Source organism: Chrysemys picta, chromosome 2, assembly GCF_011386835.1.
Source record: "Chrysemys picta bellii isolate R12L10 chromosome 2, ASM1138683v2, whole genome shotgun sequence".
Classification (NCBI taxonomy): domain Eukaryota; kingdom Metazoa; phylum Chordata; order Testudines; family Emydidae; genus Chrysemys; species Chrysemys picta.
Window position 1 is genome coordinate 111648164 of NC_088792.1, and position 25153 is coordinate 111673316.

A 25153-nucleotide genomic window follows, 5' to 3' on the forward strand; every position below is an offset into this window, starting at 1 on the left:
AGGAAGCAGGGTGAACAGGGCTCAGGTGCCAGGGGAGGCAAGGTGGCCCCTTTCTCTCTCTCTGGTTGAAGAGCGTCCAAGCTGGCAGGTGGTGGCGTTTCATGGAAGGAGCCAGGGATGCTATAGCTGGGACCAGAAGGGATCATGGGGACTGGAGCCTTTGGGAGCCCAAGTGGAGCTGGGAGATATTGGGAGCTGGGTAGCAGGGCAGCCCAGATGGCTGAGCAGGGAGCAGAAGCCAGGCACAGGTGTTGGGGGAGGCAGGGATGGGATGGGCTCTGCAATGAGTCACCCCTGATCCCTGGGCCTCCCGCAACTCCCTTGCTGCCCCTGTCTTCCTCTCAGCTTCCCCCTTGCTCTCCTCTGCTCCCTCCTGAGGCCTCCTTTTGCCCCCCAGGATGCACCTCAGCCCCCATTTTACCACCTCTGCTGGCCTTGGGGCACCATTCACCCCAGTTCCTACTTCCCAGTCCAGTCCTGGGTGCTGATCCACCCCTTACAGGTCCCACTCCCCACCCCCATCCCTGCAAGTGTAATGCATAGGTACAGAAACATATCAGGCCCCACAATATTTCCACTGCGGGGTGCTGTCTCCCCCTTCCCCCTCCCCAGCAAGTTCTGCCATCCCTTACCCTATTGTTTGCAATTTTAAGCCAGAGAGTCCTTCCTTCTTTGTTTTCCCCCTGAGTCAGGAATGAAAGCAACATGACACTCTCGGGTGTAGTTTGGGTTCGTATTGGCTGTGGTCTAGTCGGGTTCAGGTCGGGTTTTAAAATTGGGCCCAAGCAGACCTCTAACAGATAGTGCCTCCTCTCCCTTAAAAAATAATCCCTGCCATCTAGTGGTAATAGCTGACGAAACTACCGAGTGTGATCACTGCAAGATGAATGTCTTTATTAAAACCTTGACTTTCCCAACCTCCATGAGCTCTTTCTTTTATTTAGGAACTAAAAGCAATTTTGCAAATCATTACCATATAAGCATCAGAAATGCACTATTAACATTTAGGGAGTTTGGGACCTCTGACTGTGTCTATTGCTCTTAATTTATCTTATTTAATTTTATTGGTATCGTGGTTCCTGAATATATGAGATCCCTTTCTGTGCTCTGTCTGTGGAGGATATGAGTCAGTTACAGCCTTTGGTCGTGAGTCTTGGCATATTAATTCAATGTGTAGCAAGCTCACTCTTTTAGCTCTGGAGGGTCCATGGTTCAATCCCTGCTGTGTCAGCCAAGATCCAGCTCTCACATGCGCTCTCAAGGATTTTCTTTTAAGTGAAGATATCCCTTAATCCTACTAGCCAACGTTGCCTGGTATGTATCCTCAACTACACTGCATTATTTCAAAGAAGATCATTTGGCTGGCTACTAAGACACCATACAAAAGCTGACTTCTTGTCTCCTGTTAACAGTTGGTGTTTATATATGAAGTATTTTATATGATAGCAAACCAGTGGCCTGCTAGGACTTTAAATCTGTCAGCATGGCCCTCTTAGAAGTTAGTGGTAGCAGCGGGGATACAATTTGGATGCTTCTGCTCCAGAATTATAGGCACCTATCACTTCAGTTAAAAGAGACTCTTCTCAGCTGTTGGCATAGGAATTATGACACACCCATTCGTACACATTTCTGAGTCTGTCTAGTAGAGGGGTAGCAATACACGTCACAGTAGCGAGTTCATTACAATCCATGTGACCTGGGTGTTTTGTTAGATAGCTTTTGCTATCTTGTTTCTTAATTATCTTCAGTATTCTTATGAAAGCACTGTAAAAAAATATGCACTTCATTCCTGGTTTACCACACAAAGGGAGATTACTGCAATTGATTATTCTTGACTTTCAAATCCTGCTGTCAGTGTAATGTTTGCACTGTCTCTGTTCATATATGAAGCTTATGGGATAAGCATCAAAACATGCTGTTAATTCACATGTGGAATTCACATTCCTTTTGACATATATAGGAGTTCTACCATGCCTTGAGGGCTATATATAGCCCTAAATGTTTATCTTGTAGATAAATTTCTGTGTATCTTGAAGAAAATAACATAGTACCACAAGGAAAAGAAAAGCGTGCCTTATACAGAGTTCTCTGCTTAGGGTGAATTACACCCTTACTTCATGCAGAAACCAACCCATGGTATTTTCTAATGTAGCATAACTCTTAAAGATACAAGTATTTCACTTACCTTCTGGATTATGGGTCTGTAAATGTTTCTGATTTTTCATGGTTCCTCGATGGAGCCAAGACTTGAGGAGAAGATCCATGAATTGCCAAGGCATGTAAAAATTAGTCCGAATAAACTAGCAGTTGGAATTGTGGGTGAATAGGTTACATGTGGGTGAATAGGTTACATGTGTTTAAATACACAAGTTCATCTTAATATGTGAAGAGAACTGTGAACATTAATTGGTCTTTTTTCTCCAGTTTGCTACACATGGCTGGTGCAACATGCTGACTCACATCTAATATGTATTGTTACTCCCCTCTAAGTGGACTCAGATCTGCTCATGTGTTTGATTATGTTGCCCTGTGGTAACTGGTGGCTGCTGCTTATAAGCCTTAATACTACTAGAAGCTATTGGTGAGCCTCCTTTAGCTCACGTGGTGTGTTTTCGGAAGTGAAGTTACAGACTTCTTTCTCATGTGAACAACTGACAGACACATTGTCTATTCTTGAGCCATGAATTTTTTTTACACCACATCTGTGAAAAGAGAAAACAAAAGAACAAGAGTAAATAGTTCAACTTTATTCTTCTCAGAGAACTACAAAAACTGCATGCACCAGTGGAGGCAACCACTATTGTAGTATCATAACAATACATGATTATTATTTACCCTAGGCTGCAGCAGTAATTGCTCTTGTGTAAGGAAGGGCCCACAGATGACATTGTTTAAAATGTTGATATTTATGTACAAAGTTGCCAGCACTACAAGAAATGGTGCCTCTCTTAATTAGGATGATGCTGCATTGCCTCATTTGGAGGGACTCTGGGATGCCAGTGACTTATATGAATGGAGGGAAATTAGTTATAACAAATGCCAGATGGAGGTATATTTCACAGAGAAATAGTTTTGTGCTATATAGTATGTGAAGTCAACAAACAAGGTCTTAAAAAAATCCCTATTATTCTTTAAGCTTTCCTGACAGACTCTTTATCAAGCCAAGAAATGTCATGTGCTTATACATGCCAGTACATTTTTAAGATAGAATAATTAAAGATTGCAGTTTATGGTTTTAAATGAAATCCCTTCCTCCAGTGTTTTTGTCAGAAATCCATAAACTCTACAAGGAAGAGGAATGATTGTAACAGCTGTAATAGTTGGGTCAGTTCTACACGTTCTGCCTTCAAAGCCAAAGGCAGTTTGGGATGACCAAAATGCTTTATGAGGCTTATAAACAGCTGCTGAAGTTTTATTTTCTGACTGGATGAGACTGTTGGGACTAGAAGGTGTTTATTCACATTAACCCTCAAGTCTTCTCAAATTAAGTTTCTTAGAGTTAAGTGGAAAATGGAAAGTCTCTGAGCAAAAATGTAAGAAATCCTCAAATGCCTATTTTTTCTGTGTCCTTCCCAGAAAGAGGAAAAGAAAATGTGACTGTTGGATTTTGTACAGTATTTAGTGCAGTACAGAAATATGCAAAGGGAAGTGTGTGTGTGTATGTGGGGGAAATTTATTTGTCAGTTGCACACACTTGGCTGATGGAGCATCATCTTGCCATACAGGAACATCCACAGTCTGCAGTCAATTTATCCTTGATCCCGTGAGCCTCTGAGTGCCTCTTTAAAGCTATTGAGCATCCTTCATACCCATTCTTTGCAGGACTAGGCTCCTATGCTCCATGTGATAGCTTGTGGGAGAGGCTAAGAGCATCCTGGAAGGTCACCAAAATAAGTTGGTTTCTCTTGTTAATTGCCCTCACAATACGTTCATTCAATACACATAAAATTAATGACTTTTTCCACTTTTCATTATTTTTTCTATGACTATGCATTTTTTATATATAAGAGAGCGAGAGATTGAGATATATATTAAGTGAGAAAAACATTGTTTTGAATTATGCTCAGAACAAACTGTCCAGCTATTTCTGGTATTATGTATCCTCACATACATTGCAATTGCAGAAAGGTATTCCCATTACAAAAATGAGAACACAGGAAAGGAACGTCTGGGGGATTCAATGGCTCAAGGACTGATAATGGGGATGTGGATACTTTTACTTCTAAGTCACTAGTTCAAATGTAGATAAATTAGTAGCGATCTAAACTTACTACCACTTGATAGTAGTCTGTATAAAATGAGGGATCTGAGTGATATGTCCTCAATCTACTTCCCATTAGATTTTCCAAATCATAAAGCTGGCACTAGTTAGCATGATCGTTGGCCATCACAAAACAGTGGTCAAAGACTGCATAGGTATGAGGTCTGAAGTCCCCTCTTGTTCCTTAAAAGTGATCCTTCCAGGACAGGATTGAAGCTCATTATTGGGGCAGTGTGGGGAAGCTTGCAGTGCAGCTGCTGTGAATTCTTCATTGCTGTCAGTACCTTTCACAGGCTCTAAATTTAACTTAAAAAGGAAAGAAAGCTAAATAGACATAATTACACTTGAAAAATCCTCATAGTCTCATTTTGTACTGACCTTTCCTAAAGTTCCTCTGGCAAATTTCACTCAGGCCATGAATAATTAACTTGTTTTATTTGTGCTGCTTGATGGACAGGTGTTATCTATGAAAAAAAGGTTAGCTAGTCTGAGAGGAATATACTGCTTAGTAAATGGACACTGTGACCGTTCCTCACCAGCTCCCCTCTAACTCCATCCCATTTTGGCAGTCTTGTTAATGGTGGGTTTTTTTTGGTGTTCCTTATTTCAGAAAAACTCTACAACTCCAGTGGACGGGAGCTGAGACGGGCCCTTTTCTCTTTGAAACAAATATTTCAGGTAAGTGAATACCTTACCGATGAATCTCCATGCTATTCAACACTAAATTGTTTTTCCTTCTTTGCATAAGGGAATAATTGAAAAGTAACCCACATTGATGCTATGACCTGGTGGTTAGGGCACAGATGTGGGAGACTCAAGTTCACGTCCCTGCTTCAATGAATATTTAATTATTTATACAAAATGGGACAGCTCTAATAGAAAAGGTTTAGAGAGACCTATCCCAAAAAAGCCAATAGTCTCATAATTAGAGCACTCACCTGGGAGGGGAGACCTGCATTTCAAATCCCTGGTCTGAGCAGGCACTTGTACGTGGGTTTTCCACATCTGAAGGGAGAGCCCCAACTGTTGGACTATTGGCTATTCTGTGGTGAATGGGTTGCTCTTTTCTTCTGGGTTTGACCGTACATTTCATCCTGGACCTGCAAAACCTTTCCCAGCTAAAATTTTGTTGACCCTGGATTCCACAAAAAGGTTTTGTTTTGATGAATTGCAAAACTGTTTAGCTGGAAAATTCCTAGCCAGCTCTAATCATAATACATATGCCCAGGCAACCTTATTTCTGGCATTTCCTAACTGTTGAGTGCTTTAATTTTCAAGCCTACTAATTTTCTTTTAAGTCAGTTTTTTTGGGTGTAATTAAGCATAGAAAGAGAAGATAAGGTTTTTAGTTTTGTTTTTGTTTTTTTTTAAGGACACATAAGATATAAATTAAGCTAGATCATTGGAGGTCCACTAAGGATGGAGTTAGCTTGTTGACTAAGCCGGTCTTATGGTATGAAATAATCAGTTTCCATAGAGAACTGGATTTTCCTTCTTGCTTATATATCTGTTCTAAAGAGGAAGTTGGGAACTGCCAATATCCATGCACCTGCTGCCAATTGATTTATGGACTCTCAGTGAATGATGATGATTTTGGGAGAATCTTCATCTCCTGCATTTCAGGATGGAAATTATAATAAAACCATTGCATGTCACTGGGAGATGTGAGTGAAGAAGTACAGTTTATAGTGGAGAGGATCCATATCACATATGAATACTTGAAGTTGTGTGCTACCAAAATGGAAAATGAGGGAGAAAACACCATGAGGGAAATGATTGGGGTTTTACCAATTAATTGTTGTGAAGATTAACTACAGTACTTCTGTATTACCTGTGTCATTATTTCCATTCGTTACAAGTATTGTGAAGATACTGTCCACGGGTGCCTTTAGAATATTTTGAAAAGAACCGTCAAGGAGAAAATACAAGACTTTTGTAGACAGCAAAATTATGTTCTTTGACTTTTCTTGAAAGATGAGACATGTCTGCATTGAAATGTTAATTTATAAGCATTGAAGAAAAGTGTGTGAGTTAAGGTAATTGTGTACAAAAATATATGTCCAAATGGTGCTAGGAGACTTGAATTTCTAGAATCAGTGCCAGGAAAGTATTGTAGTATTAGAAGTCTTTTGATCTACAATTGTGCTAAGATTAAGAAGAAGTTATAGTCTTCAGCATAAATCAGCTATCTGATGGTGTTCTATCATGTTGGTTTTAGTAATAAAGCACATTCAGGGCTACATTTATTTTTTCTTTGAATGATTAGAATTTACTTCAAAAGTTGTGTCTTCAGGCTAATCCCATTCTTTATAGTTTCATGTAGTGCTCATTTTGTAATCATTTTCAAAAAGCTGTGGAGATTTCATCATCTCTGAGAAAAGTGCCAGAACATCTCATAACACCATCTTTTTGTAATCATGTCATCAGAGATCACTTAATTTGGCAAAAGAGTTTGTGCCCATTTTTTTCCATTAAAAGAGTTTGAAGGTAGCATGCATCTCTTATTTGCATTAAGGGGATGAGCCCAGGTTTTATAAGTCATTCAAGCAGCACATAAATATGAAATCAAAATAACCAATGCTTTTGTTTGTCACACAAGGCCTCAGCAAAGTGAAGGAAGGCTTGGCAAATACTAAGCCATTGTTTCGAATCATAAACAAAACAAAACAAAAAGATTCATGTGACATGTACAGAGCAGGAATCTCTGTTTAGTTTCTGATGATGGCTGAATTCATTAAAAGGGTAAAGGGGGAATACCATTGCTATTTCTTAATTATCTATTTTAAAATGTTAATATTTCCAATCAGCATTTTCTGTGGGGTAAATTGTGATACTGTCATTTTGATTTACTATATATTGTGATTGTATCTACATAGACAATCAGGTCAAGCATGTTCGTCTAAGTGTCTTAACCATTCAGTAACTGCAGGAAGGGTATAATGACAAGTCCATGAGGGAACCAAGCACCCCTTGCCCATGGTCACAGCAAGCAGGTATGTGGCCTACATCTTCTACATCTGGCCACGGTGGCAAACAGGGGAGCCATGAAGACCCCACTTGTCATAGACACAGAGTTGGGGGGCTCCTAGGCCATGGCCTGACCACTTCTTGGCTGGGCCATACTTGAATGTCACTGCAACTCTGTGCCCCAGGTTGCAGCATTACTCACTGAAATTTGGAGGAGCAAACATAGGACCTCATGTGCCAATGGGGTAAGAAGGCTGCTGTGTGGGGGGCCTGAGAGGGGAAGAGGAGGTCAGGTGTATGTAGAGAGAAATCCAAATGTATGTCCCCCCCACTTTAAATAGTGCTCCACAACCTTTGGTTAGAGTCATTAGCAGCACATCTGATCATTCCACATCTGAAGTGATTGAGCTTTACCCAGAGATTGCGAGGAAAGTTAAAACGAGAAGGGTGGACTGTTGGTTCTGCATTGGCTATGTTTGAAGCTTATTCTTGCCACCTGGTAAGTCACCTTGAGATGATATTGAGGTTCCTTAGGGGAATTGTCCAAATGGGGCAACTTGAGCTGAGACAGTGGCTCAGTGTATTAAACACATCTTTAAACAGGATAGATGTGGCATGTCTTCCACCTTAAGGAGCAGATTCTGCAAGGCAACTTGTTGCCTGAGATCAGGAGAGGCAATGGACAGGACTGGTAACCAGGCCAGGTTGGTTGTTCTCATATTATCTGTTGTTATATGCATAGTTTCGGTCAGCTGAGTGTCTACTAGTCCTGTGTGAAAAGAGCTGACCCATCCTGGGAAGCAATACTTGTCTACAGAATAACACAAGGCAAACCCAGAGTTTCATAAGCCTTGCCTATGCTTAAAAAGTAGATTGACCTAATTACATTCCTCAGGGTTGTGAAAAATTTCACACCCTGAGCACTATAGTTAGGCTGATTTAGCCCCTGGTGTAAACATGACTAGGTCAACAGAAGAATTATTCCGTCGACCTAGCTACTACCTTTCAGAGTGATGGGTTAACTACATAGAAAAAGCTTCTACCCTACAGCAGCACAGCTGTAGCACCTTAGCTGTCACTGTAATGGCTGTAGTGTAGACATGCCTTTAGTTTCTGTGTATTGTCTTCCTAGGTACAAACAGCTAAATTGCTGATTCTTGTCTTTATTTGCAGCGAGGTCTTGATAAGGTGTGCCTTTCAAGTGATTCTGATTTACTGTCTCCTTACTCCACAAATACTCCTGTAGATTTCAATAGGAATACTTTTGCAGTAAGGAAGGTAGTATTCAGCATGAGGGAGGGTATCAGAATCTTGCCCTAAATTAACAGAAAATAAGCATGGCACATAATAAGACAATGAACAGGAGTTCCACTTTTTAAATCATAATTTGAAATAGAGGAAAAATAGGTGCATTAAAAAAAAAACTTAATATTTTATCAGTTTTAGAGGCAAAATAAATGAATAATGTATATTAGTATTTCTATTTTACACAGTATTAAAGGATTTTATTTAATAGAGCCTCTAGTACTACAGCACATAATAAAATGGAAAAAGTTATGCTCAGAGGAATAATAACCATGCTTGAGAAGGTACATACTAAAAATGGTGATCAGACCATAGTTTACAATTATGCTAATTGTAGTCTTTCAATATATCAATGAGTCATACAAAAAATACATTCCTACAAGAGAGAGAAGAAGAAAACAACAACAGAAGCATCCTCCATTTGTGAAATTGAAATATCACTCTCTAAAGAGAACTTTAAGAGATGCTGATCAACTAGTGCATTAGGTTTTGTGGAAAGCAAGCATTGATAGAGTATAGTGGTGGAATATTATGTCAGTTTTTGTTTTAGCAAAAATAATCTTTTGCATAAAGAACTTTTTCCATTAAAATGCCATTGTTCAAATATGGGAGGTGTTGATTAATCTATACTTGTATTTGATGAATGTTGGGCAATATATAATACATAGTCAGATATAAAATCTGTGCATATATTTTCGCCTTTTGTCACAAATTCATTAATCATATAACAATGGAGCTTTGTTTAAAATGTTAAAAGGAGTAGATATTTCAGACTCCTGAAAACATTAACTAGAAGGTGTTCAGAAGCACACAGTTTTATCAGTAAGTGAAATCAAATGTCACACACTTCAGCCTCTAAGGAGTCATCAATCACTCTTAGAAGAGTAGAAGGAGTATACTCTGTTTGCCTCATTGATCTGAGGAAGGAGAGTACTCCTTCTGCTCTTCTAAGAATGATTGATGACTCCTTAGGGAGTGAAGTGTGTGACATTTAATTTAGGAGCCTCTGTCCTGGCATGCAAAGCCCTGTGGATTTGTCCGAGGAGAACAGTCTTCTAAACTCAGATTGCCAGATCTCCCTTCTAAGAGCTAAAACTCTTGCAAGGACTCCTGATTAGCCATGGGGACCTTTCTTCCCATCCTGACTTCCCAATCTCATAGGCCAGAGTTTGATTCATCTTCACCCAACTTTGAAAAAGACAGGTCTCAAAAATCACCCATGAAATACAGGTTGTATCACCCTAAGTGTTAGCAAAGTTCCTTTCACAAAACCACATCCAAAGCCAAAGCCTTACGCAGGCCTAGGCAATGTTATTGTCTATGGATTAAAAAACATCCATAAGATAATACACTGAGATTTTAAACCGTTGAGCTCTTTCTTGTAAGCAGGTACAAAAACATCAGGGGTAGGACAACAGTCCTAGAAACCACAACTTTTTGTGTCTGAGATATTCATGTCTATTTGAATTGAAATACTGTAGCACAGGATAACTAATTTTGTATGTTTCCTACCTCGTTTATCTTGCATTACTTTGAAATTTAATGTGAAATTGTTGTTTGATCGACTGCACAAGCCCATGAATGGGCACTCCTTATTAATCAGCTGCATTGTAGGTTTATTCCGCATGCTTCTTGAGTGAAATATTTGCTAGCAGCTGTCATCGCCAAAATGAAGTGGAAAGAGTCACGATATAAAGCCACTCTTCCATTTTCATTCAAGACTTGAGGGATGAAATCCTGGTACCACTGAAGTCAATGGCAAAACACCCATTTTCTTCAGTGGGGGTGAAAATTTTACCTGAGGAATGAAGAGTTGGTCTTCAGTGTACATGGATGTAGTGAGAAATAGGGACAGTTTAACAGCACCTTTTGGTTCACTTCACTTCACAGTGGTGTAGCTGTAACACTTGTCTGTTTCAGACAAAAGGTGTATGAGAAACCACCCAGGAGCTTTTGGTCTGAATGCTGTTTTGGGTAGGTATGTGTGAGTATGTGAGAGAATACATAGAGACTGAGGCCAGGTCTACACTATAAACATACGTTGATATAAACTACATCACTCAAAGGTATGAAAAATCCACACACCCCTGAGCGATGCTATTATACCTACCTAAGCCATAGTGTACACAGTGCTATGTTGACGGGAGGGGTTCTCCCATAGCTACTGCCTCTCACAGGGGTGGATTAATTATGCTAACAAGAGAAGCTCTCCCGTCGGCATAGTAGTGTCTTCACGGAAGCATTATAGAGGCACAGCTGCGCTCCTGTTTTAAGTGTAGGCCTGTCCTGAGGTCACAGACAAGAACAGAGGGGAAAAGGAAAAAAGGCAAGAAAAAAGCCAAGCAGGAGCCTGTAAGCACACTGTGACCCTGAAACAAGCTCGAGAGACTGCCTTTGGTTCTGGTGTTGGCTAAAGGAACTTAGGGGGCTGGTAAATTAAGAAATTGCTTCTTTTTGTTCTTGGCTCCAATGTATTCGGAGACACGGGACTTCGTACATTCCTTGTAAATAAACAGGATTGCATCAAAGAAATTCCTGGCTACAATCAGTTTCTTCTCTCAACCGGAAAACCCACAGAGCCCCAAACTTTGATTAGCTGTTTGGGTCAAAAAGGGGCAACAGTATTTATCTGTGATGGAAATATGGTATTTTTCCCCCTTTCCCTTTAACTGCAAATGCCAGAAGTAAGGTATGGAGGAAAAAAATTCCCAAACATTCCTGTTTTCTTGAAATGCTTTGGACAACTGAAAGTTGCCGAGGCAATAAAATATCTAAAGTAATAAAATCATCTATAATTTTTCCACTTCCACCAAATGTAATTGAACCAGTACTGGAGCTTCTTCTGTGAAGATAGGCCTTCTTTCATTGAGCCATTTTAAATCGTACCTTATGGTTGATTTTCCATATTTTGGGCTATGTAAACTGGCCATGAAGAAATTTAGGCTGGAAATTAGAAGACAGTTTCTAACCATCATAGGAATGAGGTTCTGGAACAGATTTCCATTAGGAGTAGTGGGAGCAAACAACCTAACTAGTTTTAAAGTGGAGATTGATAGGTTTATGAACAGAACTATGAGACTGGGTGGCCTGCAACAGTAGGGGATTGGACTCGATGACCCAGGAGCTCCTTTCCAGTCCTCTGTCCCCATGTTCTTCTGAAAGAAGGGCTGGATGAGCTTAGTGCTTCACATAGCATATTAGGTAGAGACAGAAAAGATCAACCAGATAACTGAGTCCATCCTTCTGCAATGTCAAGATATTCCCTTCTTTTATGTCTCTCTTAAACCTAGATTGCTAAACCGCTGTTATTGCAAATATTTGCAGCTGTATAAGGCATATTACTGAACATTGAATTGCTGTCACCTCTCCATTGCTGCATAACTAGCAGATAATTATTGTTTTTTGTAAAGTATTTACGTCTAAGTCCCCACTCCAAGTGAAGGATTGTTCTCTACAGAATACTTTCTATTTTCTCTAGTTTTGTTTAAATGTCTCAAGCAATGGCATACATAAGAATTCATACACAACATCAAATTAGGAGGAAGTCTGATATGCAATACCTGTAGTAGCATCACACTAAGGATTTGTCTAGAATAGGTGAAGTAGTTGAGGTTAGGTTGGGGTTAGCTAACACATTTTAGCTACCTTTGACCTAAGGTTGACCCTATTCCTAGTGCAGGCTCAGGTTAATACTTGTACCTCAATCTACCTGGTTGAAGCTCATTCCAGCACATTTCTTGACCAGATAAATTGAGGTACAAGATGTTAACATGTCTGTACTAAGGAAAAGGTCAAGATAACCCTAACATAGTCTAAACTACTTTTCCTAGTCTAGTCAACCCTTGAGAGTTCACTTACTAGATTATTAAATTTAAAATCCCTGTAAACATTTAGTGTGCTCTTTTTCTAAAGGTTTGATCCAACTGCAATGAAGTCAATGGGAATTGTGTCATTGACTTCAATAGGACTTGCATTCGGGCCTAAATTTCCAGCTGTGGCACCATCCTCAGCAAACAAGAGCACTGGGTTTTTGAAAAAATAAAGAAGAGAAGATTATCATTTGTGGGAATCATGCTTGTTTAGCAAATTCATATATATTTAAAATCTTAACAATTTTGCATGTCTTACAGAAGGCATATATATTCTCCTTAAATAGGGGAGGACAATTTCTTTTACTTGGCAGAGCTGTTATTTTACTCTAAATTAAACCTGAAGATATACCGGTTATGTTGTATAGGATGTGTATAGGATGACTGACCTTGCTTCTTTTCTTCCTCTGTCTGCTGTCCTCTAAGCAATCACTGCAATATTAATGAGGAAAGGTATGAGTCTTGTCTACAATTTACCATCCTATAGACTTTTCTCTGTGATATTGGGTGGATATAGGGACACATACATGAGTGATGTTTGGTGATTTTAGCAGTTTGAATGTCTGGCAGATCCTTGTGCCTCCTTTCCAGAGACCACTCAGAGAATACTTTCATGGAGGAATGTCTTTTCTTCTTTGAGTGATTTCTCATGTGTATTCCACAATAGGTGTGCGTGCTCGACACGTGAACCTGTGCCGGAAGTTTTTCCCCTAGCAGTACCCTTAGGGGAGCGACCTAGTGACCCGTGGAGTGGTGCCTCCATGGAACGGTATAAGGGGCGCTGTGCGCTCCCCTCACCCTCAGTTCCTTCTTGCCGCCAGTGAAGGTGCTTCAGAACTGCTCTGCTCCAGCTTTGCTGTAACTCGTCCCCTAAACTGCTAATTCGTTCAGTGTATGGTACCTGTAGTTACTTAGTTGTTTAGTTAGTTTAGTTTAGCTAGAGTCCCCGGGCCATGGCATGCCCCATGCCCCGGGTTTTAAGTCGTGCGACACTTGTAGGTGATCTATGCCAGTGAGTGATCCACACGCGGACTGTTTACGCTGTTTGGGGGAAACCCATCTCAGCGATCGCTGCAAGATTTGCAAGTCGTTTAAACCTCGGACCAACAGAGAAAGGGACATCAGGCTCTGGGCTATTCCGATGGAGTCGGCACTGACCCTGGCTCTGGCATGCCGCTCCGAGTCGGCACCGGGCACCGCAGTATCGGTGCGTGGCAACCCTTCGGCGCCATCGACTAGTCAGCACCACTCTCCATCTAGCCAAGAAGGCTAGGAAAAGGCCTTCTTCGCTGCAGCACCAGAGTAAACCTGGGACAGAGGCTAGACGCATGTCGGGCAGTTCTCAATCCCCACCGGCCTCTAGGCCTCTGACTCAAGTCGTGTGGAGTAGCCCGGCCCATTCAGAGTAGGCCTCCCCGGATGTCCAAATGCCCTCCACGCTGGAGGCCCTGCAAGCTGCCCGGGATGTTATATCCATGCCAGTATCAGGAACACCACTGATGTTGGCCCCACGCTCCAGAGGTAAGCCATCTCTGGGCTCGCCGCAGTCACCCCTGGCTCAGTACCGGTCTCAGTTGAGGGAACATTCCCGATGCAGTTTGCCGCCCAGCATCCGTTTGGGGCAAAGTCCATGTGAATCACCCTGGACTCCCACCAGGCTGTCTGGTTGGGTTCCGTCTGGCTGAGACTTTCGGCACCGCTCTGCCTCGGAGGGGTTATCGCAGCCAGTCATGGAAGAAAAATTTATTCATCCTTGAGCTTCGAGTTGTGAACCACCAGGCTCTCCTTGGCTGGTATGAGTTCAATCTGTGGGGCTCCCTGCCCAAGGTCAAGGACTCCCTCCAGGAGCGCGACAGGAAGGAATACAAAGTGCTGGTGGAGGAGGGCACAGCGGCTGCCAGGGCAACCTGCAGGCAGCTTCGGATGCAGCGGACACGGCCGCGCAGTCCATGGCCTCCACAGTGTCCATGAGAAGGGCGTCATGGCTCCTGGTCTCTGGGCTGTCCAGCGAGGCGCAGACCTCCCTGCAAGACCTCCCATTTGATGGCAAAGCTCTGTTTGCGGAACAAACAGATACAAAGCTGCATGGCCTGAAAGATTCCTGCACGCCTCTCCAGACTCTGGGTCTCTATGTTCCGGTTCCGGATAAACCTAAGTTCAAGCCACAGCAGACCACCCATTCAAAATACAAGACCGCTTATAAGAAGCCGCGGGACTATAAGAGGTTCCCACAGAGGCAGTCTCAGCCTGCCCCCCAACCTGGGTCCTCCAAGGGCAAGCAGGCAGGGAAAAGGCGGTTTTGATGGGACGCCCAGGGGCGCCCTGCCAGTTCTCATCAGGGATCCACCCTCAATAAAGCTTCCCTTCTCCAATCGGTTGTGTGCTTTCCTCCCGGAGTGGTCGCAGCTGACCTTGGACCACCATCTCCCGGGGCTATAACCTCCAGTTTACTTCCTCCCCACCCATCCACCCCCCGCCCCATCCCTCCTGGGGGACCCCTCACACAAGGCTCTGCTCGAGCAGGAGATGGGGCGGCTCCTGGGCTTAGGAGCAGTGGAAGCGGTTCCGGGGGAGTTCAAAGGTAAGGAGTACTACTCCTGCTATTTCCTTATCCCGAAGGCCAAAGGGGGGCTCAGGCCCATCTTGGACCTGAGAGGCCTGAACCAGTACATGGTGAAGCTCAAGTTCCGCATGGTCTCCCTGGCCTCCATCATCCCCTCCCTGGATCCCGGGGACTGGTATGCCCTCGATCTGCAGGACACGTACTTCCGCATTCATATATTCGAGGGGCATAGACGCAGTGGTGAGTTGGAGCCGGTTCGCAGCAGTTCACAAGAACTGGTTGCTAAAATTAGACGCCGGTGGAGAACCGGCTGTTAAAGGGCCGGGCGGATGGGCAAACAACTCCGGCCCGCGGGATTGTCCTGTCCCCCACCTGAGCTCCCAGAAGTCCCAGCTGGGACCTCCCTGGCCCCTCTCCCGCTTCCCCCCCTCCCTCAGAGCTGCAGCGTGCCGAGCCGCCGGCAGCTCAGCTCCCCAGACCTGCTGCTTTGAGCAGCCGCCGGCAAGCTAAGTGGGGGGGCTGCGAGCTCCTGGGCCGCCTGGGGGGGGGGGAAGGGGGCAAGTGGGGCAATATGTCCCGCGCCCTGCAGGGGCCCCCACGAGAATCTGAAGCTCCCCCCCGGCCCCGCCTCCGCCTTCCCCCTACCCAACCCCCCCCATTCCCCGTCTCTTGACCGCTCCCAGAACCTCTGCCCTATCCAACCCCCTCCCCCCCGCTCCCTGTCCCCAGAACTCCCTGCCCCTTATCCAACCCCCTTGTCCCCGGCCTCTAACCATGCCACTTACCCCGCTCAGAGCCACATGGTAAGGCCGGGGCAGGGCTGTGAGCTGCGGCCGACTGGCGGGAGCTCAGGCCCGCTGGAGCCACCACGCCACTGTAGCGCTGTCCAGGCCTGCTCCTTTATGCCGGCGCTGAGGCTCTGGGAGAGGAGGGAGGTGGGGGTAAGCAGCATGGTAAGAGGCTGGGGTGGTTGGATAAGGGGCAGGGAGTCACAGGGACAGGGAGCGGGGGGTGTGGTGGTGGGAGCAGAGGCTCGGAGGGGCGGGCGGTCAGGGGACGGGGAACAGGGGGGAGGGGGCTTGGGTAGGCGTGGGAGTTCCGGGGGTCTGTCGGGGTGGTGGTGGATGGGGTCGGGGCAGTCAGGGGACAGGGAGCAAGGCGAGTTGCGTAGGAGGTGGGGTCCAGGGGGGCAGTTAGGGTGGGGGGTCTCGGGAAGGAGTGGTCAGGGGACAAGGAGCGGGGGGGTTGATGGGTTGCAGGTTCTGAGGGGGGCAGTCGGGGGCAGGACATGGGTGGAGGGCAGATGGGGAGGGAATAGACTGTTTTGGGAGGTGGGTGGGGCTTGTACTCACCGGGCGGTTCCCTACCAGGTCTGCGGTGGCACTTCGGCGGCGGGTCCTTCTCTTGCTCCGGCACTGAAGGACCTGCCGCCACTGTGCTACCGAAGACCCGGTAGGGAATCGGTTCCTAAGATTTTGGCAGCTCATCACTGCGTAGACACTTCCTCCATTTCAGGGTGGGACAGGAACACTACGAATTTACGGTCCTCCCATTTGGCCTGTCCACTGCCCCCAGGGTATTCACGAAATGTATGTCGGTGGTGGTGGCCGCCCACCTCAGGCGCCGCGGGGTCCAAATCTTACCCTATCTAGACGACTGGTTGGTCAAGGGCAGCTCCCAGTCGCAGGTGCGGGACCACATGGCGCTCCCTCTGTCCACATGCACCACTTTGGGCCCTAAACAACACCAAGTCCACGTTAGTCCCAGTACAACGCATAGAGTTCATTGGGGCGGTTGTGGATGCCTCATCGGCCAGAGCCTCCCTCCCACCGGACAGGTTCGAGACCCTGAAGGGGCTCATCGACACGGTCACAGGGTTTCCGTGGACAACAGCCAGAGCATGCCTCCAGCTCTTGGGTCATATGTCGGCGTGCACGTTTGTGGTCCGTCACGCCAGACTCAGGATGAGTCCTCTCCAGCTCTGGTTGGCTTCGGAGTTTTCCCAGGCCAGGGACAGGATGGACAAAGTCCTTACGGTGCCCGAACCAGTGATCACCTCCCTACGGTGGTGGTCCTCCCCAAGAAACATGCTCTAAGGGGTCCCGTTCAGGGGCAGGGCCCCATCGCTTTAACTGGTGTCCGATGCGTCGGACCTGGGATGGGGGGACCATGTGGGGAACGTTCAGACCCAAGGTCTGTGGTCGGCTCAGAATCCCTTTGGGGAGAGGGATAGCTCAGTGTTTTGAACATTGGCCTGCTAAACCCAGGGTTGTGAGTTCAATCCTTGAGGGGGCCACTTAGGGATCTGGGGCAAAATCAGTAATTGGTCCTGCTAGTGAAGGCAGGGGGCTGGACTCGACCTTTTGGGGTCCCTTCCAGTTCTAGGAGATAGGATATCTTCATTTGTAAAAGAATCTGACCCTCCACATAAATGTCAAGGAACTCAGGGCAGTACGGCTGGCGTGCATGGCCTTCCGCTCGCACCTGAAGAGCCAGGTGGTCAGGGTCCTCACGGACAACATGGCCTTGATGTTCTACATCAACAGGCAAGGCGGGGCCTGATCCTCTGCCACAAAGCCCTCAGTCTGTGGAACTTTTGTATAGCCCACGACATCTGCCTACAGGCTTTCCATCTGCCGAGCGCCCGGATTGCACGCACAGCTCGCTTGAGCAGGGACTTCTCCTCTCAGCACGAGTGGTCTCTCCACCCAGAGGTGGTGCACAGACTTTTCCGAGTGTGGGGAACTCCCCAGGTGGACCTGTTTGCGACTCGGCAGAACCGTCGCTGTGCCCAGTTCTGCTCTGAGCTGGGAGGGGGGCACTATCTCCAATGCCTTCCTCCTGTCCTGGTCAAGCCAGTTTCTCTATGCCTTTCCCCCGTTCCCGCTGATTGGCAAGGTCCTAGAAAAGATAAAGACGGACGAGGCCCAGGTCCTTCTGATTGCCCCAGCATGGCCCAGGCAGCATTGGTATGGGACCCTCATGGGTCTGGCAGTCAGCCTAGTGGCACTCCCCCTCACGATGTGGCTGCTCAATGGTTAGGTAGAGAGGAAAGGACGTGCTTGAAAGGAGTTCAGCGCGTCCTCCTAGAATGCAGGTGGCGCTCCACACGTTGAGCCTACTTGGCAAAGTGGTCTCGGTTTTCCAGATGGGCAGAAGAGCGGGGCGTTTCCCCAGTGGCCGCCCCATCCAGCTTATTCTGGATTACCTCCTTCAGCTTAGAGCCCAGGGCCTGGCACCCTCATCAGTCAGGGTGCACCTGGTGGCCATATCGGCTTTCCATCCGCCGGCGCAGGGCCACACAGTATTCTCCCATGCTATGACTGGCCGATTCCTTAAAGAGTTGGAGCATCTCTTCCCGTATGTTAGGCCCCCAGTCCCGCAGTGGGACTAAACCTGGTGTTGCCCGTCTCACAGGGACCCCGTTTGAGCCGCTAGCAACGTGCTCCTGGTCACACCTCTTGTGGAACGTGGCCTTCCTGGTTGCGATCACATTGGCTAGGCGGGTCTTGGAACTCAGAGCCCTGACCTCCGATCCCCCATACATGGTGTTTCATAAAGATAAGGTCCAGCTCCGCCCACACCCTTCATTCTTCCCGAAGGTGGTCTCCGCCTATCACATGGGTCAGGACATTTTTCTGCCGGTCCTCTGTCCCAAGCCCCACGCGTCCAGTGAGGAGCGCTGCCTCCATACGCTGGATGTGAGACGAGCTCTGGCTTTTTACCTGGAGCGGACTAAGCCGTTCAGAAAGTCCTTGCAACTGTTCATCGCCTCGGCCGAGTGCATGAAGGGTCGGCCAATCTCCACTCAGCGGCTCTCCAACTGGATCACTACCTGCATCCAGACCTGTTATGATCTGGTGGGAATCCCTCTGCCGTCAATTGTGAGGGCACACTCGACTCGAGTGTAAGCCTCGTCGGCTGCCTTTTTAGCCCATGTCCCCATTCAGGACATTTGCAGGGCTGCCACATAGTCTTCAGTTCACAGGTTCACCTCGCATTATGCGATCGTCTCCCAGACCAGGGAAAACGCCAGGTTCAGCAGGGCTGTACTCCGTCCCGAGAATTTGTGAACTCCTACCCACATCCCACAGATATGGTTTGGAATCACCTATTGTGGAATACACATGAGCAATCACTCAAAGAAGAAAAGACAGTTACCTTTCCATAACTGGTGTTCTTCAAGATGTTGCTCATGTCCATTCCACATCCTGCCCTCCTTCCCTCTGTTGGAATTGTCTGGCAAGAAGGAACTGAGTGGGGGGAGCGCGCAGCTCCCCTTATACCGCGCCACGGAGGCGCCACTCCAGGGGTTGCTAGGGCGCTCCCCTACCAGTACTGCTAGAGGAAAAACTTCCGGCACCAGTGCACATGGCAAGCATGCACACCTATTGTGGAATAGACATGAGCAACACATCTTGAACAACACCAGTTACGGAAAAGGTAACTGTCTTTTCTTCAAAGTTTTAAATATTTTTTTAAAAGTTCAGAAAAATGAGCAATACAACCAAAAGAGCTCAGCCTTTGGGGCTACAATATTTCCCAGTGCCCCTGATTGACTGATATTTGGTACTCAGCCTATCCTCTTTATGGTAGAAGTGCAAAACCCTTCCAGGATGTTAAATATTTTGTGAGCTTTTATCAGCTTTTGGGACTTAACTTTTACATTCAAATCTTTATTTTTCCCAATATTTTAGTGATTAATATTGAAATCACCACATTTACCCAAAATATGATGTAAAATGACATATTTACTAACAGTTTAAAATAACTAAAACACCATACTTTGGGGGGGAATATGCAAATTAGCAAGAATTGTATTTTGTTCTACATTTTGTCAGCATCTGACACCAACAACTTTTACATTTTTGCTTTGATGATATTTCTGTGATGCAGTTTGAAATGTAGTCCCTGAAACAGGCTTCTGTTCACGTGCTGTCCTGGGGTGGGAAACCAGATATGGGGATTAATGGATGTAAATAAAATGTTTTACTTTTCAGCAAATTTTGATGCCCTCTCATTCATGCCAAGATGGAAATACATAACCAGCAATAGTTTGGTGTATATTTGAAACGTCTTCAACTTGGCAAGAAATGATCTGGTCTTTTAATACATTAATGTCAGACTGTTCTACTAGCTGGCAACAGAAATACTCTGGAGATGCTTATAAGACTGGAAAAGAAATTTGCTGGCGTTTGCTGTTTGATAACTAGCCAGTTGACTCATTGCAATGTTGTGCTAGGACATTGATACTTTAAGGGTAAGTTTTCTGCATAATCCACAAGGAGCTAGGAGTGCAACTCCCATTATAAGTTGCTTACCTGCTCTAAAAATGTACCCATTGACCTGTAGTGGTTGTTGGGAATGTCTTAGATATAAACGCATACTAAGACAAAATGCTGTTCTGTGTTGTATTTTTCAACAGTCTTTTTCCACTGGTAGTGAGGTGGCCTGTAGGGGAAGTGAAATATGTCACAAGTCAACATTTGTTTAGTATTTTCTTTTCTTTTGAGAGACCATCCTGGACATTTTTGTCCTTCAAACTTCCACAAGATGTGAGTGTAGAATGTTACTTTATTAATGGCTCACATAGATTTACTTATAAAAGAAGGAAGAAGCTAAATAAAGCAGGTCAAACCACTGACTTTGTTTATAACTTATACTTGGCCTGAGAGATATATAAGGTAAAGAAATAAAGTAGATGTTTTCCTTAAGATTCTAAACATTTTATGATACTTGAAGTAGGAAAGATCTCACTATTTGTTAAATTTATATTCCAGCAATTCCTAAAGACACTGGTCAGGCTAAGGGCCCCATTGTGCTAAGTGCTCTATGAACTGTATGAACACACAAGAATAGGTGGTCCCTGCCAGGAAAAAACAGTCTAACTAGACAGAAAAGACAGGATAGGGAAGAGGGATGGAATGTAAAAAGCAAGTTGTCAGGGTGATGATTGGTGTTTATCATGTTTGTCAAGGCTGCCTCCCCACTTTGAACTTTAGGGTACAAATGTGGGGGCCTGCATGAAAACTTCTAAGCTTAACTACCAGCTTAGATCTGGTCCGCTGCCACCATCCCAAAGCTAATTCCCTTCCCTGGGTAGCCTTGAGAGACCTTCACCAATTCCCTGGTGAATACAGATCCAAACCCCTTGGATCTTAAAACAAGGAGAAATTAACCATCCCCCCTCCTTCCTCCCACCAACTCCTGGTGGATCAAGATCCAACTCCCTTGGATCTAAAAACAAGGAAAAATCAATCAGGTTCTTAAAAAGAAGTCTTTTAATTAAAGAAAAAGGTAAAAATCCTCTCTGTAAAATCAGGATGGAAAAATAACTTTACAGGGTAATCAAACTTAAAGAGCTCAGAGGACCCCCCCTCTAGCCTTAGGTTCAAAGTACAGCAAACAGAGACAAACACTCTAGCAAAAGGTACATTTACAAGTTGAGAAAACAAAGATAAACTAACACGTCTTGCCTGGCTGTTTACTTACAAGTTTGAAATATGAGAGACTTGTTCAGAAAGATTTGGAGAACCTGGATTGATGTCTGGTCCCTCTCAGTCCCAAGAGCGAAACACTTCCCAAACAAAGAACACAAACAAAAACCATCCCCCTCCCCCCCCAAGATTTGAAAGTATCTTGTCCCCTTATTGGTCCTTTGGGTCAGGTGTCAGCCAGGTTACCTGAGCTTCTTAACCCTTTACAGGTAAAAGGATTTTGGAGTCTCTGGCCAGGAGGGATTTTATAGTACTGTACACCGGAGAGCTGTTACCCTTCCCTTTATAGTTATGACAATGTTATTGTCCCATTTTTACACATATGTATGTGTAATAGGTTGGAGCAAGAGGGAGGGTGGAGGAGATAAGTAGACAGGAACGTGAAGCAGGAAGATTCAGGAAATGTGAGGAGGTGGTGGGGAGGGAAGACAGGACTGGGAGAGGAACGTAACGGGTAGGGGGAGTGAGGCTAGCAGGGGAGGAATTGTGGTGGAAGGGAGGTGGTTGAAGCAACAGCCAGAGAGCAGGAAGAAAAGGATGCCATGAGTCAAAGCTGAAAACAGAGTCTGATTATATCACTCGTGTCTACGTACCCCAAACTCCCCTACCCAATACACACATCCTGTTGCTTCCGTCGCTCTCCCCTAGCCCCTGACTGAAATGTGGGAAGTTTCTACTCCCAGAAGACGGCTCTACCTCTAGAGTCTGCTCTTCTTCACCCAGCCCAGATGGCTGGCCAAGGTGAGTATGCCACTGGAGCCCATAGCCCTGAATTCAGAAAACATCTCTGGATGGGGAACACTTCGATCTAGGGTCTAAGAGAGTTTGGAGGAAAGGAAGCTTCCTCTTCCAAGCCAGTGTCACCTTGTAACTCCTCTGCTACCCCTACTATCCTCCATTAGGCTATGTCGTAGGTGCTGGGGCCCATGTGCTGTCTCTAATGTGTTTAGGTCTGTGGATCTAGAGAGTTGCCTTTCCCCAGCTTGCTCCCCAATTCACCCTTCCACAGTGCTGCTGAGAGAGGCACAGCACAGTTCCACCTCGTGATTGCCCCCTCCCCCTCCCCAGCCTCTCTGCTTTTGCATAGCAACAGCATAGTATTGTGCTGTGTTTAAGGACCTACTGGCCTGGGGAATGTGGGACGCAGCTTTTGACTCATAGTTATGAGGCATTTTTACTACTCCATCTCTAAAGCACCCATTAGTTGACAGGTAAGGGAAGATTAAGTCTGTTTCTAAATTGGCTGCTTTTCAATTATTTATAACGTTTCACTTTATTATAGAATCACTGGTAGTCAGAGCTAGGTCATCTTGTCCACTTCCCTGCATGCTTGTTCTTTCCAGTATACTCTTGAGTATTTTGTCCAGATAAGATATAAACATAGAAACTGCCATAATGGATCTGACCAGTGGTCTGTCTAACCCCACATCCTGTTTATAATAGTGATTATAATCAGATGCTTCAGAGGAAAATGCAAGAAACACAACAGTGGACAATTATAAACTAACCTGTCTGTAGGCGAAGTTCTTTCTTAGCCCTTTCTGTTAGCGATTGGCTTATGTAGTGAAGCATGAAGGTTTATATTCCTTAAATTTTCTGTCTAACACACCTGTGTATGTTCCCATTATGTGTATAAATATCTCATCCTTCTCAAATCCTTTGTAACATTTGGCCTTAATGATACCTTATGGCAATGAGTTCCATAGGTTGAGTATTTGTATATAGTTTTGATTGTCTTTTTGTTCCTGTACTATGAGAAAGGTTCAATAGAAACAACAACTCTACCTTCTCTGCGCCACTCATTTCGTATGTATGCATTGTCTTATTAAACTCTTCTCTATAAGCAAGAGGTGTAAATGATTTGAGCAGTGGGGCTTCCACCATTTCCTTTGGGAAATTCTCCCACAGCCTATATGTGAATTGCTAGAGAATTACCTTCAAACTCCTAGATGTCATTACATGTAATGATATATATTGAGAGACTCGGTACTGGAGCAGTCACAGTTTAGTTCTCAATTATATACAGAAGCACACTATTTCCTATCAATTTCCAGTTTTATCCCTCTGGAAAGTTACAATCAACCATCTCCCTCACAAAGGGCTAGGTTTGTCTGCAAAGCTCTTGGGGGTATACATTATGAGCAAATTGAGTACAGTCTCACAAAATAAATAGGGCAGCTCCATGGGAATATGTTAAGTAATGCATGTACAAACAGAAGTAGAAAACTACAGTAAAAACACTACCAGAATGTCCCCTCAGTATCCTCATCTAGGAGTATTTTGTCACCAATGCCATATAATGTACAGAATTGAAAATATATGAACTTAGAGATGTAGGTTCTTCAGGACTGTGTGAAAAACTCTGTTCATATCTGGTTCTGTGCTCTGTTTTTTGTTTGTGTTTTAAATGGAATTATCCACCTCAATGCAAACCAGAGGTTTAAATAATGATATAAGACAGGGTTTGAATCCTACAATCAGTGGTTTAGTTAAGAACAACAGGTGGTCCCTATATAGAATCCTATCTTTGGTGCTCCTTACATAATTTAGATTTACAGCAGGACAGTATGAGGCATCTCATGGAACTTTAAAACTTTCTTGATTTCCCTCTTTCTTCAAGGTGCATTTGTTATAGCTGATATGGCCCAGGAAGCAACCTAAAATATCCTGAAGCAAACCGTGATGTTTGAATTACAGATATATAGTATTAGGCACTTCTGGATTTGTGATATAATATTTTAATTACATTAATAATGTTATAGTCCAGAAAACAGAACTGTAATTTAAAGTATGGGAAAGTGACTATAAAATATATTGTGTCAGTCCATATTTATACTCCCTCAATCACTTCCTGATCACATTGGCTCAGTGTACATGCCAAAATGAGATTTTTTTCTAAACTAAGCTATCTTTGGAAGCTCAACTTGATATATACAAAAACACAACTTATTGCTTATACAATTAAAAAACTGGACTTTGGGATTTAAGCTGGAATTTCATTCTGTGATATGTGACACAGAACTGAACACAGCATGTACTTCTGTTTCTACACTAAGGTAAGAAAATTGACAGGGATAATTTTGTCAATAACTTCAGTGGATTTGACACACAAGGTAACGGTACATTGGGAGCAGATATGGGTAATTACAAATAATCATGCCTGTGCAGACGTGTTATATTTTAAAGGAGTCTATGGGCCAGATTCCTAGCTGTGCAACTTAGAGGATGGACAAAAAGGAATTGGTTGCTGGTTTTGCACAAACTCTGGCATAGATTAAAAAAGACCATAGGCTGTTACCTATGCTAGCTGCCTCTGGACCACATAGGGGCTATACACCAGCTGCGGATAGCTGGAGTGCATTGCGATCTGTCCACACTCTAACATGCCTTCTACACTGGGGTCTGCAAGGAATAGTCCTGTAGGAGCCAGCTATGATGGCTCTGCAAGCACTGGGGCTGCCCAAAGCCAGAGCAGTCCTTGGAAAGGGAGACCTGGCTGCTTCTGCTCCCTTTGTACCACCAGAAATGCAAAACGGGGGCAGAGCAGGCCAAAGAATCTTGCCCTATATTATCTTTTTTAAAAGACTGGATCCTGCCATTCTGCTTCATTTGCATGCCAGTAGAGGAGTCTTAGCAGTTGTTTTGGAATACGGTGTCTCATTTTATTTCAATATGGTATTCTCACACTGAA

General features: G+C 44.6%; 1 protein-coding gene across 24 annotated transcripts in view; it reads left to right on the forward strand.

Moving 5' to 3' along the window:
- FHOD3 (formin homology 2 domain containing 3) overlaps window positions 1-25153 on the forward strand; it is a 655971-nt gene that overhangs the window by 303854 nt on the left and 326964 nt on the right. For all 24 annotated transcript variants that reach the window (XR_010598462.1, XM_065583978.1, XM_065583975.1 and 21 more), the window contains one exon: window positions 4872-4939. Coding sequence is in view for 23 of the 24 variants with exons in the window: in XM_065583978.1 (XP_065440050.1) it covers window positions 4872-4939 (68 nt within the window). In the remaining variant the exon portion in view is untranslated. The remainder of the gene's footprint in view (window positions 1-4871; window positions 4940-25153) is intronic.